The sequence below is a fragment of the Rhincodon typus genome, chromosome 16, assembly GCF_021869965.1.
Source record: "Rhincodon typus isolate 14 chromosome 16, sRhiTyp1.1, whole genome shotgun sequence".
Lineage (NCBI taxonomy): Eukaryota > Metazoa > Chordata > Chondrichthyes > Orectolobiformes > Rhincodontidae > Rhincodon > Rhincodon typus.
This window is the reverse complement of record NC_063347.1, coordinates 46,338,475-46,366,043: the sequence shown is the minus strand read 5'-3', so window position 1 is coordinate 46,366,043 and position 27,569 is coordinate 46,338,475. Positions and strand designations below refer to the sequence as shown.

The 27,569-nt window shown below is 39.7% G+C and overlaps 1 protein-coding gene across 1 annotated transcript in view; it reads left to right on the top strand.

Annotated features, from left to right (window-relative positions):
- The window catches only part of chl1b (cell adhesion molecule L1-like b), an 809,671-nt gene that overhangs the window by 560,345 nt on the left and 221,757 nt on the right, over positions 1-27,569 (top strand). The window contains exon 22 of the mRNA XM_048606742.1: positions 25,633-25,855. Coding sequence (XP_048462699.1) covers positions 25,633-25,855 — 223 coding nt within the window. The remainder of the gene's footprint in view (positions 1-25,632; positions 25,856-27,569) is intronic.

Here is a 27,569-nt window from a genome sequence, read left to right as displayed (position 1 = left end):
TTCGTTATCCTTGATGGATATAACCCCCTCATTAACGTCTTGTATTGTCTCCTCCCTCTTCCAACAGCTTTTTCCACTCTGTGCCATAAAGTCATAGAGACATACAGCACAGAAACAGATCCTTCGGTCCAACCAGTCCATGCCAAACATAATCCCAAACTAAACTGGTCTAACTTGCCTGCTCCTGGCCCATATCCCTCCAAGCCTTTCCTATTCATGTACTTGTCTAAATGTCTTTTAAACATTGTAATTGTACCCGCACTTACCACTTCCTCAGGAAGTTCATTCCACACATGAACCACCCTCTGAGTAAAAAAAATTGCCCCTCATGTCTTTTTTAAATCTCTCTCCTTTCACCTTAGTCTTGAAATCTCCATCCTAGGGAAAAGACAACTACCATTAACCTATCAATGCCCCTCATTATTTTATAAACAAAGGTACAACATTAGCCACCCTCCAGCCATCACCTCTCCTTATCCTCCCTGTCATGTTGTTGTTCAAGGGGAGTGTAAACTATTGTGCCACTGTTTGAGAGTAAGCGCTTCTCATAGATTCTTTGAAATCAGGGCAACATCCTATAATAATGCAGTGAATTTAAATAACTCTGGAAATCAAAAGCATTTGAATGATCGATTTTTGACTCATATATTTTACAATCAGCTACTAACAAAGGTTGATGATCTCCTTAAATTGTATTGCGAGAGGGTGTTTCTTGCCACTAAATACATGATCAGCTGTGCAGGATGGAGAAACAATATTAAACTGAAGTGTTAAACTTCAAAATGGCAGCACTGGCATCAAATCTACATTGCACAATATCTGATATCACGATATACCTACTTTCAGTGAATGCTAATGCCCCCACAGAAATGGCAGCTGACCTGGGTCAGAACTGAAAGATTTCCCCTCTCTGCAGGCATCATTTTGGAGACAAAAACAGCATCCACAGCATAGAAGCAGCATGGGCTATGGAGCAGAATTTCAATGCCAAAGTATTCAAATAAACCAAGGTAAAATTTAAAAGAAGGAAAGTTATAGTAGGGGCATTGTGGTAACTCAACTGCCATTTAAGTCTCGACTTTATAAAGTAGATCTTCTTAGATATTCCCCTGGAATATCTAAGAGTTCCTTGCACTGAAGTTTGATCATAGTGTACTATACTAAAACCCTAAAGTAATATCTTAGTCATATGCTTTATTCTTCACAAACGATTGCATCTTTTGTTAATTGCTTCCAGTTCTCAGATCCTCACGAGTAACAGAATTACTGAAGTACACTCTCAACCAGAGAACATTCAGGTCCCATGGTACATTTCAGGAAAGTTCTTGGGGTCAATTTAGCAACTAAAATTATCATAGCACTTCATGTCAAGGGTCCTTTCACACATCAGCACCACTCAGTTATTTCCTCACAGTTCAGAGTATTAGTGAGGGACTTCTGAAAGTGCTCTCAACCTGGAATAAGCAGCTTTGAATGTATCCAGAAAGTAAATTGAAAAGTGCTGATCAGTTACTGCGTGTCAATAAACTCTTTCTTTGGAATTCTGCCTTGAATGCGTAGGATTGACCTTTGTGCTTATATGAACATCGGATGTTGCATATCTTATCTCTCATTTGCCCAACATACCTATGTCACTTTTCAAGATGTGATCCTCATGAAAACCTGATGTTATCATGTAGCTTTTGTTGACTGTTGCCATTGTCATGTTTTCCTCGACCAGCCTCCAAAACTGTTTGAAACATTAGCTCAGAAATTTGGCTCTTTTCCTCATGATATTAGACTTCTGATTGAAAATTATTTGGACAGCATTCATAATTGTTACAGTCTTCACAATAACGGATTTCAGGTTTGTAATACCTCTATTTTTGGGAGCAAAACAGCAGCCATGCTGCATGTACACTGCTCTGTGTGTCACTTTGAGGGTGGGAGAATTGGCATTCGCACGATGCACTGAAGTAGTGCACTAGTTAGTGTGTGACACTGATTTAACAGCAGCACTGCCATTTCTGATCTCAGAACTCTTTAACACCCTCGCTTAACATGAGTACAGTGACAGGAAGACTGTTCCCAATTTAAAGAGATGAACTTTCTGCCAGTCACTGATTGATTTCTACTCCGGAATTTGGTGAGATGCAGTGAGGTTTTGATTGTGATTTGTTGGTGTTCCCATGGTGAGCCTTTGTTCTGACTTTGAGTTCGATTCAAACCACTTGCCTCCAGTACGGGTTCTGCAGTTGCCTTCCCTGGTGGCCTGCAGTTTGATAAAGGGAATCATCTTCTTGTAGGATTAAGAGGAGGAGAAGAGAACAAGTCTTAGCAGGAAATACCTATCCATCCAATGTCTTCGAGGGCAGTTCTCTTACCTTAAGCTCGGAGAGGAAGAGAATGTAGTAAACGTTTTAAGAAAGCAATGCTCACTGAAGTCTGCCACTTCTTGTGGATAGACCTGCAACCTCAGAGCAGGTTGAGATTGGAGCTGCCACTGGCTATGAATTCCTTCACGGAACCTTCCTTAGAGCTGGCAACATGTCTTAATATCTCTCAGTACAGGGTATTGCGCCCACATCCCTATTAAAGAGATAACTGACACCCCTTATGTCTGAAGGGGAGTGTGCATTGAGTTCTCCAGCAGTGGACATGTACATGGCTTCACCAGGAGAGTGATCTTCCCCATGATGCGGGGTACCATTGACCGTACAGTCAGACCGCCAGATGTTCAAGCGATGCTCCAACAGTTTGGATTGCTGTGGAGGAGGCCAGTAGCGCTTGGCAGGATGCTGTGTCAGAATTTGTGTGATGTACCATTTCATATTTAACCTTGCTGTCAGGAGGACACAGCTTTTCCCACCAAATATATGGAGAGCAGCCAAGGCGGGGAAGGGAGAGCCCAGCACAGTATCAGCATTCCCAGCAGGCTGATGTGATCCGACAGTGGTTTCAGTGAACACAACACATGCTCTAACTTGGGATTGCTTTGCCTTGGACTGGGAGACCACAATCTAGTCTGTTTGATGGACATCAGCAAGAACACTGACAAAGTGACAGAGAGGCCTCGTGAATGCTGCCACTCTGAAAGAGGTCAGCAAGTTCATGCTCCATTGAACCACAGCAAACAGTTGGGTGTTACCTCCAGATCTCTCCTCCAAGACTGCTCTGGGACCCTGAAATCCCTGTATGGCACTGATAGGCTGTGCCATCAGACCCTACATGGCAGCAAGCTGAGATTTCAGAGGGACATCTGAGCTTCTCCTGCAGTACTCAGATACTGGATAATTGCTACTGCTACTGCAGTGAAGCTGAGACACCGTCAGGAGCTACACAAAACTATCCACAGGTTTCCTCAAAGAACTGCTCACTACTTCCACTCTAGAAAAGGTGTGCATCAAGGTCTGTGCAAATTCTATGCAAAGCTGCTGCGAGATTTCCTCACATGGAACAATGGCAGCAGGCTTTCTGGCATTCCTGACAAGACGCCAAGTATCTCAGTGCGTAAGCCATTGGAATCCTCCTCTGAATTCCGTTCAGTCGAACTCAGATTCAACCTCACCCTCCGGAGATCTGGAAAACATGTGCAACGCTTCACCCTGAGCCCATTTGTGCACTGTGTCTCACCACGTGCAATTCCTTTCTCCTTGCTATCCAGTAAAGTCCTGGCATGGCCAGTATCAGAATAAGTGGCTGCACATGTAAGATCAATGATTGATGTTTAATCAGCATTGGTCCATTGTTTCACTTGTGCATTTTGCATCGACTCTACTGGCTGGCTGACCAGTAGCTTTTCAGGATCTGAAAGACGAAAGCAACAAGAGTGGTGCTGTGGGAAGAGAACACAGAGAAAGCATGAGTTGCGTGGTTAACACCATACGCAGTTTGTAAATCTGAAGAAGTCATGCAATGAAGGGTGTTATTTAGAAACATACCATCATCTTTAGTCTAATCTCTCCCTTCCTCCAATGCCCAAGTGGTGTTGGCCTCAGTCATGGCCTTACCAATGAAGGCTGAAACAGTCCTGTTCATGGGAGTGAGGATGTTCAGCTACACCTTTCCTGTCTGGCTCGATGCCACTCCTAGTCCTGCTGGAGAGAATGAAATGTGTCAGTGAATATAATGCTATCAGTTTAGATAATAGTGTTGTGGTTTATTACCTGTCGCTGTCTGCACGTGAGAATAACAGCAATGGTATACATATGAGGATAAAGCTATGACCATGAAGTATGAATCACAATGATAGTTTGATGTTATCCAGGTTACAATATCCGTTTTTTTTTCTGATAAACCCTAACTGGAACTGAAACAGAAATTTCACTTCGCTGAAACGAAATCTGAACCATCAAGTTTCTCAGAAAATTAAAATGGAATGGAGATTTTAAGTTTCTGGGGAAACAGACACGAGTTGAAACAAGATGAAAATACGTAGAGCTATTTGAGCTCAGATGTCAGTGATGCAACACAGGTAGACAGAAGAGATGGGGACTGGATTCAGGAAGTGGGAATCAGTAAACGGATGTCCTAAGGAAATAAATAATGGACCAAGAACAGGGACTGAATACATCTAATGTAAGTGAAACATCAGTAATGAGGAAAATTAATGGAACTAAAGAGTGGCAAAGCCCCGGGAAATGATGGTTTCCATCTGTGAATTTTAGAGGATCTAGGCACCACATTGTAGATGCCCCAATTCTGATATTTCAGAGTTCCATAGACACAGAATTCATCTCTCTGAATTGGTAAATTGCACATGTCAATCTGCATTTTAAGAAGAGTGAGAGAGAAACACCAGAGAATTACAGACCAGTTTGCCTAACATCTGGGGTGGGGAAATTGTAGGAGTCTATAAGCAAGGATGGGGTAACTGAACATGTTGAAAATTTTTCATTAATTAGGAAGAGCTAGCAGGGATTCATGACAAGGTGGTCAAGCCTGAAAAACAGAGATCATCGAATCTCACTGAATTTTTTTTTTGAAGAAGTGGCTAAGTTGGTGAACAGGGGAATGCCTATGAATATTGTTAAACGGACTTCCAGAAGGCATTTGATAAAGTCCCACATAAGGAACTGCAAACTAAGGTGGAAGCCCATGGACGTGAGGGCAAGTTACTGACATGGGTGGGAAATTGGTTTGGTGGCAGGAAACAGAATGTAGGGATAATGGGTAGGTACTCATTGGCAGGATGTGAGCGGTGGTGTACCACAGAGATCTGTGTTAGAGCCTCAATTATTCGCATTATTTATTAATGACTTGGATAATGGCATAGAAGTCATAAATCCAAGCGTACTGATGACACATTGATAGGCGGCATTGGAGACACTGTGGACAATAACATAAAATGACAAAGAGAGATTGATAGACTAAGTGAATGGGCAAAACTGGCAGATGAAGTTCCATGTAAACAAGTTGAGTTTATCCATTTTGGACTGAGAAAGGATAGATCAGGGTACTTTCTCGATTGTATAAAGTTAAATACAGTTTCAGGTGCATAGATCTTTAAAATGTCCTGAATAGGTGCATAAAGTATTAAAGAAAGCTAATGGGATGCTGCCCTTTATACCCAGAGGACTGGAGTACAAGGATGCAGACATTATGCTGCAGTTATACAAAACCCTGGTTAGACCCTATTTGGAGTACTGTGAACAGATCTGGGCACCACACCTTTGGAAGATATATTGGCTTTGTAGTTTAACAAGAATGATATCTGGACTTCAGGTTGAGTTATAAGAAGAGAGATTGGGAACAACACAGTATGGAGTTGGAGGAACACAACAGGTCAGCTGGCATCAGAGGAGCAGGAAAGGGTCCTGACCTGAAACGCCAGCTTTCCTGCTCCTCCGATGCTGCCTGGCCTGCTGTGTTCCTCCAGCTCCACACTGTATTCTCTCTGACTCCAGCATCTGTAGTTCTTGCTACTCCTTTATACAAATGAGGCCTGCTTTTCCTCGAATTTGGACAGTTAAGGGGAGATCTGATCAGAGTCTTCAAGATATTAACAAGAAAATACAGTGTAGATAAAGATAAACTGTCCCCACTGGTTGGCGACTGTAGAACTAGAGGAGAATAGTCTAAGAATTGGGGTCAGACCATTCAGGAGAGATGTTAGGAAGCACATTTACCCTCAAAGCGTGGTAGATGTTTGGAACTCTCTTCCACAAATTACAGTGGATATTGGATCAGTTGGTAATTTTAAATCTGAGATCGATAATTATTTGTTAAGCAAAGATATTAAAGGATATGGGGCAAATGCAGGTATTTGGGTTTAGGCCACAGATCAGCCATGATCGTATTGAATGCTGGAACAGGCTCGATGAGCTGAATGGCCTACTTTTGTTCCTTTGCTCAAACCTACATTTTAACTAAATGCAGTCTCATGTACTAATACCTGAGTGATGCACATGATGAAGTTAATAATGTATTTTGTGGAAATGAGATAATGTCTTATGTTTGTATTTGATTAACCAAACTATTGTTTATTCTGTTTAATAGCATGGAGATTTTTTGTTCTCCATGTTGCTAGATTTTGGTATTTTTTTTAGCTAATGCCCAAAAATTGGAGGGCAAAGACTTCTTACATTTGATAAATTTATTGTTACACAAGTCTCAAACACTAACTAATAGACAGAGTAACTGCCAAAACTATTTAGTATGTGATGTTGGTAACGCAACTGAGATATGAAGCAACTGCTGAACTCAATTCTTTTGTGCACAATTTTCTGAGTATTTATAGGGGCATATAATTTGCCTATTTTTGTCAGCAGCTGATGCATGTGTTCCAAATAGATTTAAATGCTTTCAAAATAATTTATTTCATTGCTGATCTAGGAGAGAAACACATCCCTTTTGTCTCGCAATGAGAAATGACTTTACTTTGCAGTTTTGCATTTTCATAGCAGATCATCCAATTATATTTTATTTATTGTTGTTCTCATGAAAATGTACGGTGTACTGTGTGAGGTCTTCAGGAAAATGATGTGTGCTGTAAATTGTATTTCTTGATAATTGGAACATCCGCTGGCTTTGCTCACTTCTTTGGAGAAAATTGTGCATTTTTCATTTTCTTATGGTTTGAAGGCCGCTGGTAAGATTATATCTCATGGTTTTCAGCTACTGTTTGCTTTTTTTTCTGATCTGCCTTTTGCTCCCGGTTTCGTGGTTGTATTCACACATACTATAGTATTTCATTCCCAGTGGCCAGATGGTGCTGACTGTCTTTTTCCATTTAGTGACAATCCCAAAAGGCTTATATCACTTGGTTGTTCTAGTGGAAGAAGTAGAATGACCTCAAAATAATTGCTGCTTTTGAAATTCAGCTGTTCTTGCTCCATGATTTCTGAATTCTAAAAATAGAGCTTATTATTCAGCAAATAACCAAACAACCTCACAACCAACTCTTTCCCATGTCCTACACCCCAAGTAAATTTCATGTGAGCTTACAAAAAAATTTTAAAAAAATTAACCCTTCTGGCTACGAAAGATATTTTAAAATTTCAGATGATGCATTCTTTCTGTCCCACAAGATCATAAACTTGTTCTTGTAGTTTTCGGAATCTCAAATGTTTGAGGAAGTTCACTGCCAACTTTGAATTGGCTTTGCCTTCGGCCTATCCAGTGGTTACTCATATAAGATGCACCACCACAGAGTATCTGAAGAAGAGGCACTGTTTTTAGGTATGTGTCCATGTCAGCAGACTTGGAAAAAGACTCATTAAATTCTATGCACAGTCCAAACAACGAAGTGGTAAACTGTCCATTGGGTACAAATTGACAAGTCTTTGTCATTGGATATTTTCAAGAATCAGGTTGAAACATTGTTTCGCCATATGTTTTGAGTTCTCTCCAACTGATTTCTACATATTGATAGATTTCTTGTTTGTTTGTTCTTTTGTGTAATGATCTCCTTTGTTGTTAAAGGAAGTCAACAACATCACGTGACTTTGTCTCAGTGACTAATCACCACGGGAAAAGGAAACTGTTAATCTTGATTTTATTTTGGAGTCTGACTTGTCCAGTAGTACCATGAACTGGCATCAAAGCAATAACAAACAGACGGTTGGCATTTGACAGTCCTTGTCTCAAATAAAAACATCTCTGAGTTCTAACTATGTAGGTCATTCTTCAGTAGAAATCAGAAGCAGGAACTGTGGTTGATTTTCTCCTTTCTAAGAGTGGTTAAAGAATTTTGAGCACTGCAGTGACAATTACGGCTGAAAGGAGTGATTTCCTGCTTTAACTAGCTTAAAAAGCTGGGCAGTAGACTGGCAATAAGAATCACCCAGCCTTCAAGCGACCACCTGATTTTCAATGGAATGAAAGTAGATTTCAAATGGGCTGGTTAATCTGTTCTGCCACTGGAGATAAACGTTAACTTCAGTGTGTTGTTAATATTGTGGGCTTCTGCAATTAAAAGGTAAATAAATTTGCTGTATCTGATGTAGGACTAAGCTGTAATCTGACTAGATGATTGTCAATTCAAACACTGCTGTCACAGAGTAGAAGCTGCAAAGGAGGCTACACAATTGAACTTGGAGTTCTCTATAATAGAACTGGGAAAACATCGAGACTTCTGATGGATATATGATAAGGAATGAATGGGGTTAATGTGATTCTCTACATAGCCATCAAAAAAATTCATTGTCTGATCTCATGAAAGACAGTCACTTAGGTATGATATGAGAGGACTAATGGCAACCATATAACTGTTCCACAATAAGCTGGCATTCTGAAACAGGGGAAGAATTGTTCTGTAAGTAGGCATGCCTTCTACAAAAAATGAACTGTTGATTTGCAAGCAAGCTCCTGCTTTTGCCTTCATGTACCTGCACTAATCAAACAATTTTTTTGCATCCCATCATAAAAATAAAAATAGAAAATTTCAGTAAATTGGAATGTTTCTTCATTTGTTTTTGAGCTAATTGTTCAAAGAACATTGGATTTCACTCATTTGGACAAGATTTCATTTTGACAAAAAAAGAACATTGAAGCAGCCACTCTCCAAGTTTGTTTTATATCTTTTCTAATCAACCTGTTCATAGATGGTATGACGTTTCTCTTGAGCAGGTGGGAATTAAACCCAGGCCCCCTGGCTCTGAGGTCGTGACTTTGCCACTGCACCACGAGAGCCCGAACATTCAGACTGTTATATGTAGTTAATTAGGTGTTACATGTGTTTAGTTTTTCTTTTATCTGCCAGTGATTTACTTGGTACAAAACATGTTAAATAAGCAGGAGAGAAACTTACTCTGGTACACTTTGGTACTGTTATTGCAACTTTAGTCAGCAATATGCAATATATTAAACATGTTGATCATTTTTGTTTGCAGCAGGTCAGTTGCCTTTTTAAAAGATACAGATGTCAGGAAATGCAAAACTCTAATTTTAGAACTTAAAATAAGAATAGGAAAATAAAGCACAAATCTTTTTTGTCTTTTAATCAGTTAAGGAGTAGAAAAATATTTCCATCTGTGTGTAATACTTGAAAAGTCACACAATTTTAGTTTTATTTAGTGGTAACTCAGAAGTCAGAAGATCAATTAGGCAGATCACTTATCACTTATGAACCTAAAGAAGCTTTACAGGTTCTCCGCTGCTTCTGGGTGACACCAGCAGTTTGCTCTAATCAATGCAAGGTTTTAGAAATCACTGTTGAGCATCTTGTACATCTCTGCAAAACACTTGAAAATACTTGAGGGCAATGACAAAGAATGGTGGTTTCAACGAAACCCCACTGTCTTTGCATTTATTTGAGGAACACGCATGCAACGAAGCAGCTGAGTGCTCCTTTCTATGGTTCTGAACTCAGACATAAGGACTTCACAATTTGCTCTTAATGAGTGGTTCTGGATTTCTTTTGAGCAGCAGGCATGCAAAGAAGCAGTTGAGTGCACCTTTTTGCATCATTGTACTCAAGCATTACCCAAATTGCCCGTGAATGGTTCTGGATTGCACTCTCATATTTTGTCAAGATCAAGTAAAAATACAGTGAAGAAAAATACTATGACTAAATTATTTCATAAGTTAGCTGAAACAAACTAAGAAACAGGCTGTATCACTGTGTGGACAGCCAGATTAGTCCTCCTTTTCTCAGTAGCTGAATATTCTACAGCTGAGTGTGTCAGAAGTACAAAGACAAACCTTGTTGATGTCAAATTCATTATGTTTGAGAAACGTCATATGAATTCTGAAACTGGCACCAAGCATTTAGCTCCCTATTCTTATATAGACAGCTGACCACCTTCTGAAGGAAAACAACAATAACCGCAATACAGTTGAACCCGAACAAAGTCACATATGTTTGTTAATGAAAATCTCCACAAGCACCTGACACATTGGCCATAGTCCAACATTTCTGCTTCACAGTCAAACCTCTCTCAAACTCGGCCCTACCATCCAAAATTCTGTGGCTTCTGTACAAATATGCACAACTAAAGTACAGGAAGGGCTGTTGTTGTGCAGTGGTAGTGTCCTGACCTCTGAATCAGGAGACCCAGGTTCAAGTTTCACCTTCTGTGTGTAGTAACATCTCTGAATAGGTTTATTAAAAATGATAAAGTTACCATAGTCCCAGAGGACAATAGGGCTGCGGTCTCATTGGAGAGAAATGACTGTTGTTGAAATTAACCTGAAATAGCAGGCTAAAGAGTCAGAACCGGTCATGTCCTGCAGAATTATCTTCATAACTTCCCTGTGAAATGTAAAGTGTGGGTCTTCCAAATGTTTTAGACCTTCATGCACACTGCAGATACCCTTTTCATAAAACCAAGATAGAAGCAAATGTGAGTATAGAAAGACAATTGTAACCACTGAGGATCTTATGAACCAATGGTCCTTCCCTGTAGTACTGATGTTATTCACTTGTATCATCGTTGGTCATAGAAAATAATGAAAAAGTAGGGCATCAACGATTAAGCCCTGTGGAAGAGTGGTGATTTTGTGAACTTCAGCAGAAAAGGTTTACAAGGATATTGCCAGGACTGGAGGATTTGATCTGCAGGGAGAGGCTGAATAAGGTGGGGCTATTTTCTGTGGAGCATCGGAGGTTGAGGGGCGACCTTATAGAAGTTTATCAAATCATGTGGGGCATCGATTGAATGAACTGTCAAGGTCTTTTCTCCAAGGTAGGAGAGTGCAAAACTAGACAACATAGGTTGAAGGTCACAAGGGAAAGATTTTAAAGGGACCTAAGGGGCAACAGTTTCATGCAGAGAGTCATGCGTGTATAGAATGAGCTGCCTGAGGATGAGGTAGAAGCGGGTACAATTACATCATTTAAAAGGCATCTGAATGAGTATATGAGGAGGAAAGGTTTAGAAGGATATGGGTCAAATGCTGGCAAATGGGAGTAGATTAATTTAGACTATCTGGTTGGAATGCACGAGTTGGATCGAAGGGTCTGTTTCCATGCTGTACATCTCAATGACTCTATATTTATTCAGAAAAGTCTATGACCCGAACAACAAATTCAGGGAGTCATTTATTTTTAAAGTGCAAGTCTAAGACTGGTCTTCAAAGATAGGATAATCATAAGTGGTGGACAAATGAGGTGGAAGAAATGGCTGACATAGAACAGGTACTTGCAAAGCATTTGATATCTGATGGTATTACGGTCCACAATAGAAGTATTTCAGAACTTACACCTTTCCAGTTTGACTTCTAAAAAGCATGTACCTGGCAATCTACCACTATTGTTCTTTTCTGACCATATAGAACAGAAATGATATGCATACACTATTGATGTTCCAGGCTTCAGTACAAATATGCATTCGTGTGCATTCTCTCAAACTTGTATCACCATGAATACATTTAATCATGAAGCATTTCATGAACAAAATGGAATTTGGCTTTGAAAAAAACAAACAGGTGAATTTTAACCTTCGTATTTAAATTTCCATATGGCGTTGCAATCCGATTGTCATTAGATCATTAACAGTATTATTTCATGAACTTTACGTTCATTCTTGTGATTTGACTTAACATGATAGTTTAATATTTACTCACACCCATAAACTCTTATATGAGGTGGGAACGGAAGTGACTGCATCTCGAATCAATAATTTTTAAAACGCGGTACATTTAGGCAAGGCTATAAAGGTTCACAGGACAAATTTAATTTGTAAATCTCAGAAAATATTAAGAAGCATACTTGAGAACTATCAATCAGTAAGTTAAATATTTGTCATACTTGAAATAATTTTGACAAATCTAACAGGACATCCTGGAGAAAACAGACTCTATTAACAGAAATTATATTAGGAAAAGGAAGGTCAAGTTTAATCAACTGGAGGCATTTGCAGATATCAATGTCATGTTGTACAACAAAATGCAATTGATTTATATTTTGCTTTTCAGAATTTTCCTGAGAAAGTTGGCACAATTAGGTTAAAAAAATCAATTAGATTGCAAACAGTCTTGCAAAGGAAAGGAGAGTAGATAATGGATGGAATGAGTTTGAAAAGATGATAATTTACATTGTCTGTCATGGGAATTGTGGAATTGGTTTTAGAGAATTGTTGACTTAGAGTCATAGACTCATACAGTGCAGGAAGGCCCTTTGTGGCCTATCGAGTCTGCATGACAATAATTATCACTAAAATCATGCTAATCCCAATTTCCTGCACTTGTCCAATTTCCTTGAATGTTATGATATTTCAAGTGCTCATCCAAATTTTTTTTTAAGTGTTGTGAGGTTTTTGGACTCCACTGCCTTCCCAGGCAGTTCATTCTAGATTCCTACCATCCACTGAGTGTTTTTTTTCTCAAACAAGACAATTTAGAAATGTATTTCCACATTTGCAGACATCAAAGTAAGAAATGGGTAAGTCATGAAAAATAATTTCTCCATACTCTAAAGTATTTAGACATTTCAATTAATTTAACCAACTGTATAGATATGTCTTAACTAATTAGTTGGAGCAAGAAGCAACAATAACATTTGTGTTAAACAAAACTATAGTATTATGTTCATATAAAGCATACAAGGATAAATGATAGGTAAAGGAGCAGATATTAATTTGTGTGAAAAGGACAATGAAGGAAAGTGAGATAAAACATCTTTTCTCAAATGATAACAAGCAGCATGGAAATAAGTTGCAGGGAAGATTATTGATGTCAACACTGTAAAAGCATTTGTAAATGGATTCCTAGACATTGAAATATTTGAGAGATACAGAAAAATTGCTTCAATCAATTTTGTAATGGCATTATTAATACATCAGAAAAGTATGTGTTGACAATTTCTCAATGAATATTAGATGGTGAGAATCAGGTAGATTATGAGCATTCTAATAATGGCATTCTTCTGATAACTGTAATGAGAAAATGTTCCAGATGATAAACCGTTCTCTCGAAATCAGTGAGTAGGTTGAAAGAATATTTGATAAGTTCCGATATATTTTGGAGGATATGCCATATAAATAGATTTGGTTACAAAAATGAAAATTTTTACTGGTTATACTTTCAATTCCCTTTATTTTCTTTTAGTTGATAAATTACACAATTATATATTTTAACAATTGCTTCTTCACATAAAGAAGACATCTGTGTTACTGAATAGATTTTTTAAAAAGCCAACATGGAACCATTAATTCTAAAAATGTCAACACTTTGAAACTCAAAAATACATTTAAACTTTACTTTCATTAATAGAATATCTTCTTTTAACAATGGGAGTTTTCATAATATAACTGACAAGTTTCCCTTGAGAACTGTGTCTGCCTAATTCAATTTAAATACAACAATATATGAATTGAAACTGTCTATTTGTCGTAAAAGTGAAAATTCCAATAAGAACTAAAATGTTTTGTGTTCCCATGCCCTCTAAGCAGCAGTATATTCCACAGCACATGTCCCACCTGCTGTCAGATCTATGCTTCTTGGCTATCTGCCCTGTGCTGATTACAGATGCATTGACAGATGGAGTGGAAAAAGTTAGGCTACGATAAATTGGGCAGGAATTATCCCAAGTCTTTGTTCAACATAGTAGACAGACCTCTGGAGGAAAATACTGCATAGGTACTTGATCAAAGAAGGGTATATTGTGTTCATTATTGTGTACTTTATGGAACTCATCTGTAAAATTATCACTAAAAGTTGGTTTTCATAACGAATAATGTCATTGCCTACACCAGTGTCAAATTGTACAGATCTAGACAGGAAAGTATATGGAAAATGCTTTTAAAAATGGGACTTTTTTTGCATTACTGAATTTACTAACAATACTTCTTGAACTATTGGAAATTTAGAACATTTCCACATTTCAAAGCTGTATTTGTAAAACTCCATAAATTTTTTTTATTCTTTTATGACATATGAACTTTGCTGGTAAGGCTGACGTTTATTGTCCATAACTAAGAGTCCTTGAGAAAGGAGTGGTACGCCAGCTTCTTGAATTGTTTCAGTCCACTAATGCAAGTACACTCACTGTGCTGTTTAGAAGGGAGCTTGAGCTTTTTAATCCGACAGTAGTGAGGGAATGCTGCTTTTGTTCCAAGTCAGAACGGAGTAGGCACAGAGTGAGGGGACGGGAATAGGGTTGTTGGCAGGACTGATCTTTCAAGTGGTGACTTCCCAGTCATCTCCTGAACTAGACCTTCTGGGTGTAAAGGTTATAGATATGGAAAGTGCATTCAGCGGAGCCTTGGTGAGTTGCTGCATTGTGGTTTTGTACATGGTACACACTGCTGCACTGTGTGTTAGTGATGGAAGAAATGCATGCTTAAGCTGATGATTGTGCATATGGATTGAGCTTTGTGAATGTTGCTGGATCTGCACTCATTCAAGCAAGTGGTGTGTATTCCATGACACACTTGACTTGTGCCTTGTGAATAATGGACAAGCTTTGGCAAAATGAGGCATGAGTCACTCTCCAAAGAAATCCAAGCCTCTGACATTTGTGGCCACTGTATTTATATGGATAGTGTTCTTAATATTCTAATAAATGATAATCCCCAGAATGTTGATGGATGATCAATTCACATTTTACATGGCTATGCTGATATTTAGTCCTCTTAAATTAAAATTTAAAATGTGGTAGTTTGGCCATAATCGAATAAAAACTGCAGTGTTTCTCGTGTAAAATTAACAGTAAGGATTGTTTGTATATCTCATTATCAATGCTCATTTAGCCTCTGTATCTTCTGATGTCCTTCTGTTCCACATCCAAGGACTTAAGCCAATTGTGCATAATGCACTTAAGATGTATTTCTGAGATTGTTTTGAACAAAAATACAGTGGAGTTGTTTGAAAATGTATTTCCAAAGGGAGAAATAACAGAGGTAAATGGAATCCATTTGATTTTAATGTAGTTGACTGATTTTTCACTGACATAAAAACGACCCTGCCAATAAACATGAATTTTTAAACCATCTTGTTCTAAATAACATGTGTCAAACCTCTTAAGTATGCATTAACTATAAATGACCCCTATTTTTCTTTTCTGTAATAATCATGCAATGCGGTAAAGGTTATGCATTCTGGAATAGTCTTGTTCATAGGCTTAATACTTCAATCTATTAATCATTAATTGGTCAACATCTGTGTTAAAATAGCAGAGAGCCAAATTTCAAATGAACGTCAAGAATTCATTGATAACTGTCTCGTGGCAATGATTTGGGGACCTAAGAATGATTAGTTCAAAAGTTTAAAGGCTCGGGCTGAATTTCACTCAATCAGCCAAATGCCAATTTCAGGGAATTTCATGGAGGCTTTCTCTCTGTAAGCTCAGGTTATGTCTCAGTTCACTGCTGATCCTTTCATTATGTGTGCCCCACGCCTCAATGACACTGTTTTCACACTATCATGGAAGTACTCACCCACTGCTGTAAAGTTTGAGGGTTCGTGCCTTGGTGCCATATTTAAACATCAGAGAAACTGACTCAAGGGTTGGAGGAGCCCACCAGCACAACCTGTACCATGCTGTCTGTGGCATGCGAGTGTCTGCCTGCCTCTGCCGACAAGTTGGTGAGTGCCATGTAGTCCGGTGTCAGCTGGACGTAGGCACGGACTGCACTCCATCGCTCAAGCTAGTGGTGCTCAACACCAACAACAAAGGGTTACATGGAGATGAGGGGCCTTGACCTCACTCTAAGTGCCCCTTTCTCACAAAGAGATAGGATGTGCCCAGTAAAAATCAAGCTGGAGGGGGAGCCCCAATGTAGGCAGCCATCAACTCCCCTCCAATGAGACTATAGAGATGCCCATCCCATCCACCTCTTCCCTTGCTGCAAACTGCAACCCTCTGAGAATTCAGTCTGAGGCAGGTGAGCCTGCACCTGGGCAGGACACTCTGATCATGTTTGGGCCTTCTAGCTACAAATGGCAGGAGGGTCATCCACAAAAAACACCCAAGATCAGCAGACTGCACTACAGGGCAGGTTCCCTCCACCCCAAACCCCAGCACAGCACTTAAGTGTAATGGGAGGAACGAGAAAAAAAAGTCATTCTGAGCGCTCATAGGTGGCATGGGTGAAATTTTATTGTAAGTACATTCCCGCTATCTCGATATATGTTCACGTTTCATCAGCTGTGTGAGTGATTGTCATTTTAGCTGCAACTTCAAGAATGAAAGTGGAGATGATCACCATCCTTACTGCCACTCAATGTTCTAACCATTTCTGAATAATAACTATACTTCCCATAGAGCCCATACTCATATTTAACCTTATCATGCTTAAATGAGGGAGCATCAAATCTTGGGAAGACTTTCATCAGTTTTTAACCTTGGCTTTTATTAAACAGAAAGAAAAACAAAAGGTCAAAACAGGAAACTGCACTTGCAATTGGGATTATACAGGAGATGCTGGTTTCTGCAGCATCAAAACATTTACAGTCAATAAAAGATGACTTCATGTAACTCAGGTTTACGCAGATGTCCTGCCTCCATTCCTTTGGCCACATTGCTCTGCTGCAAGATGTTCAAGGTAGTGTTCCATCTGAAGTGTGTCCCCATTGTCTTGCTCAGTACAATGCTGTAGCTCTCCAATACCCTCATCAACCATACTATAACCCTAGTGTGTTCTCCAGTTGTCTGGAGCAGAGAACCCAAGAATTACACAGCATCCTGTGCTTGCATGACACTGGAACAAAACTCCAGCGTGACTTGCATGGGAACCTGATGTTCAGGAGACATCTTCTCTCTTTCATTGGGCCCCATGGATGAAGATGTTGCTTGAAGATATGCTGGACATTGTAACATGGCATTCTGAACAATGCATCTAAATGGAATATAGTGCCCCTGCCCCTCTCTCTCTGCATGGCATTCTGTGGAAGGTAAGTAACTGTCGCCCCCTTCAATCTTTGCCACATTGGGAGGGCAGCACATTAGGAGGTCGCTTCACATCGGCTGGAGGTTGATGCTGGTCTTCGGATGAATGCATTGCTCATCCATTCATGTGGAAGCTGTTTGTGTAGCAGCCCACCGAGACGTGCTTAGCTTCTGTGCCTGGTTCCAAAAGGAGTGGTTCCAATGAGCCGATGTGGGGCAAATGTCAGAAACAAAACAGCTCCTCAGTAATGTGATTATTCAGCAGTCACAGCACATACAAATCACATTTGACCTATTTTCCTCATCAGCCTGTTGAGAGATGCAATTACACACCTCTGAAGCCTCCGGGTCCAGGGCTAGAGGCATCCTCCAAACTTTGGGACGTGGTAGCCTCCAACATGAAAATCAATGGGATACCTGTATATGAACCGTATATATTGTAGACTTGATTCAGATGTACACTGCTCAAGTTATTTGGCAAACCTATTGGTGGGGGTTGTAAGGACTTGATTGGAAGAACGAGAATATATCACCCCACCCCCAACCTCACATTACCCAAGAAAGGCAGCATTGCCAACAGGATAACAGTGTGAACATTTTACAGTACAAGGTGTGAGGTCAGCAGCTCTTGGATCTTATGCAGGCTATACGACCTTGGAATTTATGAATTGTGGACCATTTGTGAAACTTTACAGCTCAGCTCACATTGCTTCATTTTCACACACATTTAATAAAATTGATTTATAATGCCCATGTCCCAACAGTACCCCAGACCCGCGGACTTACAGCGTTATTATGCCAAACATAGTTATGCATTGCTTCCCCCTTCAAAGCAAAGGTAGTGGTGACTGTCAATGACCCTTCCTGCTACAGTATCTCTTGTTCTCCCATGATCTGTCGTCGACCACCCTCATGTGTTGAGTTGCCCACCTCCATAATTATTATCCCCTCTGCATCAGAGCTTGCTGCCTGCAACCTTTAGAATTAACTGCTCCAATATCCCACCACAAAACTGATCCCATTACTCCCTCACTTTGTGACCTTCAGTGAATGGAACCCCTGGGCTGACTTTTAGATAACCCATTTGGTTGAAGCACATACAGTGTGTTTGCACATAAGTTGCTGGCACATGATCTAGATATAACAATGACATAACATGGAGCCGTACAGCGTATGCCTGCAGGAAAAGACAAGCAAAAGAAAGGTACTGTACACCTGCATTTTGTGAATGAAGCAGCAAATAGGCAAGGCAAGGGAAGGTCAGGCAGAGATGCTGTGAAAATTAAAGTACACAAAGGGAGGGAGTGCTAAGACAGCAAGCAAAGAGCCCCTGAGGTACACTCTGCTCCAATCTATGAGTCCCTTGCAAAGAGGCTAAGCAGCAAAATCGCAATACAAACTGTTGGTATACTCCAAAGTACAGTACTAAAATGGATTACTCTATTTTGCGTGCATTGGTGATGAGCCATGATAATATCGTTAGGCTGGCACATGTCCAATGGCAATCTCTTGTGGATGGGGCTTTCAGGCAGTCACTGGAAATGAGCAAGTCTTGGGGACTGCTGCCCAAGATGGAGGGCTAGAAAAGCATGTGATACCCACCCTGACTTTCATGTTAGGAATTGTTGCCGTTTAGCTTCTATGTGGCATGTTGGAAAAAATTAAGCAGCATTTCAATGAGGTGATGTTCGGTACTAATGAGATGCAAATACATACAAATAGGCCTCTTACAGCTCATAAGCAAAAATCTTATCTTGCCATTTGAACTTTGGGTGGAAGATGAGACCTTTTATGTCTGCATTGGGAATCTAATTTTTTCAGATCTCACCATATTTTCCTAACTGACTCATGATTGACCATATCAATCAGAGGCTGTGAACACTCATAGTTCACTGAACACTCTGCATTGCAACATTCAGCGATTAATGGAGTTGTTTTTCTGCTAATGTGGCCTGCACATTATGTAAAAATTCGGTAGATCTGTTTTTCTTGTTTTAACTAGTTATTTGAATTAATAAATTGACTTTATGATCGATTATAATGTGACATGATAGTTCTTTCCTTCATGTGATTTTACCACAGCAATGAGAAACTGCTGCCACTTGACAAGTTAACTTCATTACTTTCTAGCCAGAAAGGTTATGATCTGCAAAATAACCTGGTGGTGCAGAAAATGTTAGTGAGTCCTATAGGCACTCGGATGCTTTTGAGCAAACGGGCATGGTGAAAATGACGGCTATTTCAATTCAATTAATCTTCATGCTGTCACATTTTCAGCTCATCTGCTCAGTGAATTGTACTACTCCAGGCTTTTTATTCTGAGAAAATAGATCTATTTTCACAGAATCTTTGCAGTGTAGAGCACAGAAGATTCAATTATATATTCAATTAGTTGCCCTGCTCCTTCCCCAAACTCTGTAACATATTTTTCTTTGACTACTTGTCTGTCTATCCAATTATCTTCTGAATGTTACTGTTGAATCTTTGTGAGCAAAGCTTTCAGGCAGTGCATTCAAGATCACAACTTGCTACATTTATATCTCTTTATGTCGCCTCAGCTGAACTCGATGCTTTTTGGTTACCAACACGTCTATGACTAGAAGCTATTTCTCTCTAAATAAGCCACATGTTTTTGAACACCTCTGTCAAATTTGTACTTAACCTGTTGTAACCATTATACAGAGCAGGGAAAGGAGTGTACCACTGTCTGTGAAGGTCAATGTGTCATCAAATCATAGAGATCTACAGCACAGAAAAAGACCCTTTTGACCCACAATGTTCCCACCAGTTAAAAAAAAACCAAGAACCTAACTATTTGAATCCCATTTTTCAGCACTTGGCCTTTAGCTTTGAATGCCTTGACATTGAAAGTGCACATCTAAATACTTCTTCAATGTTATGAGGATTTTCTGCCCCGATCATCCTTACAGGAATTAATTCCAGGTTCCCACTGCATCTGGATGAGAAAGATTTTCCTCACATCTCCTCTAAACCTTCTTCCCGTTAGCTTAAATCTACGTTCCTGGTCATTGATCCCTCCACCAAGGGGAAAGGTTTCTTCCTGTCTGTGCTATCTATGCCCCTTATAATTGTATACATCTCAATCACGTCCCCTCTCGATCACCTCCGCTCTGAGGAAAACAGCACAAGTCTGTCCAATCTCTCTTCATAACTGAAACTCTCCAATTGAGGTAACATCCAGGTAAATCTTCTCTGCAGCATCTCCGGTGCAATCACATCCCTCCTACAATGTAGATTTTAGAGCTGCACACAGTCAGTGATGATGATCTATGCATCTGGCTCCTTCAAGGCTGGAGCTGAATGTATTTTCAGAATCTCTGAATTTGCCACTGAGGAAAGCAAATCAAATGTCATTCCTCTTTCAGGAGAACAGAAACTGCTCACTCTAATCTTTGCTAAGTTTGCAGGCTTTCCTATGGTACAGGGTGCCAGTGGTTACATGATTATTCATTTGTAGATGCTGCACATCAACTCTACCTTATTCCAGAGGCAGAAAAAGGATTCCACTCTCCCCATCGACAGCTGGCATATGATCATATGAATAATGAAGGTTCAAATCTAATATTCTGGCAGGAGCTAATTTACTTATGCTTGTGATAGCCCATCTGCATTGAGCCATATGGCAAACCAAATGATGGTACTGGATGATGAGGGCCGTTTGGCTAATGATTCCGGTAGCCAAGCCTTCTCTACATGCACAGCTTGCAGATAGTAAAAACCATGTGCCACACAAAACACGACAAAGCAGACTAGATCACTGGCACACTCAAACAATGTTTGTGCTGCCCCAGCTACTTTATGGTACTTGAGAAAGCATGCTGCACAAACACAACATCATGAGCAGACAGTCCTTGCTATAAGCTACAAAACTAAAACAGAAGCACGAAGAAAAGGAAGGGGAGAAGTAAAAGACAGGGCCTCTTGCTGGCTGCTCTTTCCTTCAAAATTCATTTGAGTGCAGCATCTGTAACTGCAAATCCATTTCCCTGTTCACCAGCAGCGCTGTACCTTCGCTTCTCCCTGATATTATCACAGAATCAGGATTGCAGTATACAAGGAGGCCATTTGGCCAGTCATGCATGCATTGGCTCCGTTATCTCGTCTGGATCTTTTATGCAGGCTGGCTCTGTTGTCTTGTGCCTATCTCCTGCCTTTTCCCCATATTCCTGCACACTGTTACTTTCCCAAAAAAATCCAGTGTCCTTTTGAATGGCTTGATTGAACCTGCCTCCAACATAATTTCGAGGCAGTGCATTCTATCCCTTAACTCCTTGCTATGTGAAAAAGGTTTTCTTCTTTCAGATAACCCTTGCTTCTGTTCCACATCACTTTAAACCAATGCTGTTCTCGTTCTTTTGCACGGTGAAACAGCTTCACCTTACTTGTTCTGTCCAGCCCATGGCACTGAGGGCAAATTACTGACATGGCTGAGAATTTGGTTGAATGGCAATGACAGAGTAGAGATAATTGTATTCAAATTGGCAGGATGTGACCTGTGTTGTCTCACAATGATCTGTGCTAGGATCTCATTATTTATTAACAACTTAGATAATGGCATAGAATGTCATATACTCAAATTTGCTGATACGGAAAGTTAGGCAACATTGGAGACAGTATAGATGATGGCATAAATTTATTCAGTGATTGTGATTGATGAGTGAATGTGTAAAACTGTGGCATATGTGGTTCAATCTAAGCAAGTGTAAGATTAACCATGTTGGACTAAGAAAGGACAGATCAGGGTACTTTTTGGACGGTATGAAGTTAAATACAGTGGATGTCCAAAGAGACTTGAGAGTTTAGGTGCGTAGATCTTTAAAATATCATGAACAGGTGCAGAAAGTATTAAAAAAAGCTAATGGAATGCAAACGTTTATATCTGGAGATCATAAGATTTAGAAGCAGAATTAGACTATTCAGGCCATTGAGGACTAGAGTATAAGGACACGGAAATACTGTTGTAGTTATGCAAAACCCTGGTTAGACCACACTTGGAGCACTGTGAGCAGATCTGGGCAGCACACCTTAGGAAGGTGTTATTGGCCTTGGAGGAAGTGCAGTGCAAGTTTTTTTTTCTGTTCATTTGGGGGATGTGGGTGTCGCTGGCTGGCCAGCATTTCTTGCCCATCCCTAGATGCCCTTGAGAAGGTGGTGGTGAGCTGCCTTCATGAACCGCTGCAGTCCTCCTGCTGTGGGTTGACCCACAATGCTATTAAGGAGGGAATTCCAGGATTTTGACCCAGTGAAGTGAAGGAACGGCGATATATTTCCAAGTCAGGATGGTGAGTGACTTGGAGGGGAACTTGGAGATGGTGGTGTATCTTTATGTCTGGTGTCCTTGTCCTTCTAGATGGAAGTGGTTGTGGGTTTGGAAGGTGCTGTCTGAGGATCTTTGGTGAATTTACAAGAATGCTATCTGAAATTCAGGGGTTAAGTTATGAGGAGAGATTATCAATGCTTGACCTGTCTTCCCTAGAGTTCACATGGTTAGGTGGTGATCTGATTGAAGTCTTCAAGATATTAGCAGGAAAAAATGGGATGGATAAATTATTTCCATTGGTGGGGGACTCGAGAAATAAGGAGCGTTGTCTGAGAATTAGAGCCAGACCGTTCAGGAAAAATGTTAGGAAGCACTTCTATACATAAAGTGTGGTAGATGTCTGGAGCTCTCTTCACAAAGGGCAATGGATGCTGAATCAGTTGGTAATTTTAAATCTGAGAAAGTTTTTTTTTGTTAAGCGGACATATTATGGGATATAGGCCAAAGGCATGTAGGATGAGGACAAAGATCAGCTAGGATCTCATTGAATGATGAAACTAGCGTAGGGGCTAAAATGCCTACTCCTGTTCCTATGTAGAAGATTCAGCTCCAAACCAGACCATTTAGTCATGAGTAATGACAGTCTGCATTGTTTGCGCAACAGACATTGGCATTGGCAAGAGTGGCAGGGTTGAAAAGGCAAATGCTCTCTTTGCGAGAGAGGACAACGGGTTTATGCTCCATTGGATTACTGCCACTCCCTTGGGTGGTACCTCAACAATCCCAGCAACCTGTTGGGTGTTGCGAAATGTATGGTTCTCCCGACCATCAGGCTAAAATCTGTAACTATTGCATTGGTCTGAGCTTTAATGACAGCACAGAAATATTGTGAGCCGACTGCACTTGAAGGTCAGTTAGGATGGCAATAAATGCTGACCCAGGCAGCAAAGCCCACGTTCCATGAATGAGTAAAATGAAATACTGGTCATCAAATGTTCAGATAATTATCGAATTCCCTTTGGAACACCTCAATTGAGTTTGGCTCAACCACAATCTGTGGCAGTGCATTTTCAATCCTAACCACTTGTTACATTAAAATATTCTTTGCCATGTCACTACCTTTCCTAATCAACTACAATCAACATCAATCTGTGTGCTATAATCTTTGTGATCCTGCTGCTAGTTGGGACACTGATGACTCCAGAGTACGTTCTACAGGCAGATGAGAATAAAATATATAAGGTCGATGAAAATGCGGTCAGTGTGGGAGAACAGACTCTAAACATGCTGAAGATTCTTTATAGTCACCTTAATAAATCCGATACTATGCGACAGTCAACCAAAGTCTCCAGGATAATTTCTGCATGTTGTGTGTATCGCTTGCGACATCAGAAAATTGAGCTGATAATGAACAGAGAGAAGAAATATCTGAAATCAGGATGCCACAAAAAGAACAGATTGTGAAGAAATGGGAAGTGGAACTGGTGAACCAAATGCCAGAACAAGGAAAGTGAAACTAAGTACTTGGATTTTAGAAAATACTCAGACAAATTTTTTCACTGTTCAAGACTCTCGGCAAGTTCCTTCACATGTCATACATTTCCATTTCCCTTGCAATCATCCCAACTCCCTAAAAAGGAATGTAAGGTGTCCTTTGTTTTTTTCCCCTTCAATACAGTAAGCCTATGAAAAACACCTTCCCTTAGACATCGCAGCCTACCACTTCCCCAAGGAGACTGAGTTGCTGTGGCAACTTGCACATGAAACTGCATGTTCTATCCTGGAGCTTTTGAGGATCCAATTTATTTTCATCACATTGCTGTGCAGGAATCGATAACATCTTTAGAGCCTGCCATTGGTGCAAATGGGATGGAATCACAAACTTGATAATCACCTTGTTTGGTTGTGCTACGAATGTAACCTCCTTGACCATCAAGTCCTTGAGTGGTTCTTGAACCTGGAACTTCTGTCTCGAACCACAAGACCTCCGTGATTTGGCTTGCAATTTGTATTTCAAATTACTTGCATATTTCCAACATTGAGATTATTTCTCAATGATATGAAGGGATAAATAATATCTGTTTTGTAGGTCGACTGCTAGAGAATTGGGTAATTCTGTTTTCCTTTACAATGTTGTAGCTTTCACTCTAAGGATGCCTGTGACTGGCTGTCATTCACGTGTCTTGCCTCTTCTGTGGTGGGCACATCCTCCTCCTCGGTCAATCAATCTTTCTTACTTGTTAGTTTCCTTTTCATCACTGACCTTTCCTCTGTGGGTTTTCTCTGTGTATTTTATTTCAGTTACGTTGAACACGAAAATCTTCCTTACTCTTTAACTTCCATTCTTGAACTTTCAGCTCAGAGTGACCTTTTAGAAACAAACCATTTTGAGAAGTAAAATATTCTTAACGATATTTATTAGCACAAAGAAATTCTGCTTTATCTGAGCAAACCTTTAGTGATCAACCAAGATGATAATTAAATCAGATGAATTATTTTCTATGGTGTAATTCAAATGGATAAGTATTAGAAACTATAATTAGAATTACAGAAATCTTACAATGCTGGAGCAGTTTAACAAGGGACAGATTTCACATTAAGTATCATACTTCTTTCCTGTGTAAAGAACTTAAAGTCATGATAAGAAAGATAATTTACCATATCAATAGTTTTTCAAGAGCTTTTCTGGCTTATTAATTTTATCGGTTTTGGTATCAGACCACTTTCATCAGTCTTTTCATTCTGAATCTCACAGACCCCTGTTGAAACTGATACCAGTCTTAATTAGAACTCTCTCAGCTCCCGGTCATTTTAACCATTTGACTAATTCTTGGAACTTGCTATTAACCATTTAGATGACCTTGAATGTCAGCATTTTTTCCAGAACACTGCTATTCCGAACAATGTGTTCATGATGTCTTATTTTTGTTACCAGTACATGCCCTGCATTGCCAACAAAATATACTGTCAGTTGTAAATGTTCCACTTCTAACATCCATAGTTTTCGTTTGTGTTAATCTGAAGCATACTGTAATTATTTTACTGCAACATTTTTATGTTTGATTCAAAAGCTGCAAACGTTTTCTTTATATGTGTTTTGCAGCCGCTGAAACCAATTGACTGGAATGGACCTGGACTGAGATACAAAGTTAGTTGGAGACGGCAAGGGGCTAACACAACGTGGAACGAAGAAGTGGTCAATAAGCATCACTACTTTGTTACGAATACCTCAACATTTGTACCTTATGACATCAAGGTGCAAGCAATAAATGATGTTGGATCAGGCCCAAATCCAAAAGTCGTTACAGGATATTCAGGAGAGGATAGTAAGTATTTTTGACTTTTATTGTCCTGTGAAATGCTGTATTTGAGCAACACTGCAAAAATAATTTAATTGTTTCAACATTTTTTTTCTTTTCGTCTGTATAAAGTTCATCTTTCGAAGGACTATCATTAAAGATGCATCAAAGCTGTAGATAATGGAGCTTATTTTTGGATAATTGTGAAAACAATTACTTTGACATTCAAAAGTAGGGTTATAATGTATATAAATATTTCAAAAGTAACTTATTGGGTGAATACATTCTGAACATAAGAGATTGATTGTTTATTACATTTATCATTCTGATAGTTATAGTACGACCTCAGCATTCTAGAGGTCATGAGTTCAGTTCCCCAAAAGGCAAGTTGCGGAAATGAATTCAATAAATCTCATGCTTTTAGGACTAAGACTGTAACAAGCCCAAGGAAACTACCAAATTTTCTTTTAAAAATAACAGCTCATTGGTGACCTTTGTTAAAAAAAAAACAACTTTCCCAATGTTCTGGCTCGCATGTAAATCGAATCCCATTCTTCATTCGACTATAAGGAATAGGAACATGATTCAACCATTCAGCCCCCAAGCCTGCTGCACCATTCCAAAGGATTATAGCTGATCCAACATTCCACAAGTCCATTGTCCTGCCATTTTCCCTGTAACCCTTGATTCCCTGACTGAGCAAAACACTATCTATCTCAACCTTAAATATTCGCAAGGACTGTGTCCCTACGGCTGTCTGTGCCAGGAGTTCCAAAGACTCAAAACCTTCTCAGAGATGAAATTCCTTCTTGTCTCAATCTTAAGTTGGTGCCCCTTACTTCTGACACTGTGCCCTCTGGTCAAAGACTCTCCCATGAGGGGTAATATCCTGTCATCATTTACTCTGTCAAGCCCCTTAAGAATCCCGTGTGTTTCAATAGATCACCTCTTGTTCTTCGAAACTGCAGTGATTAGAGTCCCAATCTATTTAATCTTTGCTCAGAAGACAATCCCTCCATACTAGGCATTGTCCTAGTCTACCTTCTGTGAACTGTCTCCAATGAATTTTTTATCTCCCTTAAATAAGGGGATCAAACTGCTCGCGGTACTCCAGATGTGGTCTCACCAGCAGCTTGTACAGTTGTAATAACACTTTCCTATTCTCATACTCCAACCGGTTTGAAATAAGGGCCAACATTACATTAGCTTTTCTGTGTGCTGGCTTTCTGTGTTTCCTGCACAAGAAGCCCCCAAGTCCCTTTGTTTGGCAGATTTTTAAATCCCCATTTAATTAATATTCTATTTTTTAGTTCTCCCTTCCAAGATGAATAACTTTGCAGTTTCCCACATGAAACTCCATTTGCCAGCATTTTATTCCCACTTAATTAACCTATCAATATCTCTCTTTAGACAGTTTGTATCCCTGTCACAACCTTCCTTTCTACCTATTTTAGTGTTATTTGCAAATTTGATTACAGTACATTCACTTGCTTCCTCCAAGACACTTTGTATATTGTAAACACTTGCAGTCCCAGCTATGATCCATGTGGAATCCCACAGGTCACAGGTCAAACTGATAAAGAACCCCTTATCCCCAGTTGCTGTTTGCTGACCATGAGCTGATTCTCTATCATTGCCGATGTACAACCTCCAACCCTGTCAGCCCTTATCTTCTGACATCATCTTTTGTGAGGTACTTTGTCGAACACATTCTCGAAGTCCAAATACAACACATCTACTG